At 51.3% G+C, this 1,373-nt stretch overlaps 1 protein-coding gene across 1 annotated transcript; it reads right to left on the bottom strand.

Moving 5' to 3' along the window:
• Nucleotides 1-937: 937 nt before the first annotated feature.
• On the bottom strand, nucleotides 938-1,139 carry LOC139265185 (large ribosomal subunit protein eL39-like). Its single transcript, XM_070882115.1, has one exon. The coding sequence runs from the start codon at nucleotides 1,107-1,109 to the stop codon at nucleotides 954-956; it is 156 nt and encodes a 51-aa protein (XP_070738216.1). The 5' UTR covers nucleotides 1,110-1,139; the 3' UTR covers nucleotides 938-953.
• Nucleotides 1,140-1,373: the final 234 nt, after the last annotated feature.

Here is a 1,373-nt window from a genome sequence, read left to right as displayed (position 1 = left end):
TTGAATGTTTTTAAACTTTTATGCCTGTAAAAGTAGGCTATGTGCTTGCTTTTATCAGGCGCAAGAGTTTTGAGGACATTTGCTGGGCAAGATATGGGTAAATACCGTAATCTTGCCCGTGCAAATGTCCTCGCTCCCGAGATACGGAGGATCTGTCAAGCCAGAAACTTGACAGATCGGAAAAGTTCATCGCATGTATTGCGCGGCTTTACCAATGCCTTCCCGGGTCCATCGACATTCCGTACTGACCCGGGAGGCAGGAATTTCTGGGCCATTATTTCTAAATCATCTCTTTACTCACCCACAGGAACATCAAGAGCCTTCCCGCTACCGCTGCCCGCGACCCCCCCCCCCCACCTCCCTACTGTCCAGCGGAGGAGGAAGATGACTCCTCAGAGGAGCCTCCAGTCTCTGAGGGAGCACCATCACCAGACCTAAGTGCAGCTACACACACCTTGGTGGGTGCCACATGAGATAGAGTAGTGTTGTCACCTGGTGTGTCACAAGTCACAAGTGAGCAAGAGTCGATGGTGGAGACAGTGACAGCAGTGGAGACTTCTCGCTGGAGGGTGCAGGACACTCCCAGCTTTGCTCAGCTGCATGCAGACGCTGAGCCTCGGGGATCAGCGAGAGAGAGGGTGATCCTGGAGGGGTAGAAAGAAGAGCAGGAGCCTTTGACAGGTTTTGAGACCGTGAAGTCTACAAATTTGCAGAGAATGGAGGAGTCCATCTCTAACATGAGCATCACCGTGTCGCAGGCTGTAGGTTTTTTTTTAACATCTCAATATTTATTTTCTGATAAGCACCTTACTTCCCAAAATAGAAAACGTGAAACCGGAACAAGAATGCTGCGTGTTGCTCGAGATCTGCACTTTCATTTGCTCTCTGGACAGGGGGCGCAGAGAGGGAGAGATTGCCGATGATGGTGGCATGCCAATGGTGATGAACTGGCTTTACAAGCCCAGCTTGGTCCTTCTCCAGTGTCGCCTCTTGGAGTTGTACCTGATCTTGTTGCCAGTCTTCATGCGGATCCATTGAGGGATCATCCGGTTCTGCTTCATCTTCTTGGCGAGGAAGCGTTTGATCCTGAAGGTCTTGTGGGACGGCATGGCTGCGGCTCCCACAACGGCGGATCGGGAAAGAGCTCGCAGGCTGTAGGTTCTCCCATGGAAAGGATGGCCACCTGCGTGGAATCAACCTCATCATCAGCATAGGCGGTCCCTCGAACAAGGATGACTTGCTTCCACACCAAAAGGGATGAGTTCACTGATGTTTCAATGGAGGACGTGCTATTGCAGTCCTGAACTCCAGAGGTGAAGATGCCTGTGTGTGGATTTTTTAAACATGGTGACCGTTGCTCACCAGCCACCACA

Source organism: Pristiophorus japonicus, chromosome 6 (assembly GCF_044704955.1).
Source record: "Pristiophorus japonicus isolate sPriJap1 chromosome 6, sPriJap1.hap1, whole genome shotgun sequence".
NCBI lineage: Eukaryota > Metazoa > Chordata > Chondrichthyes > Pristiophoridae > Pristiophorus > Pristiophorus japonicus.
The sequence above is the reverse complement of the archived record's forward strand: the minus strand, read 5'-3'. Positions and strand labels throughout refer to the sequence as shown.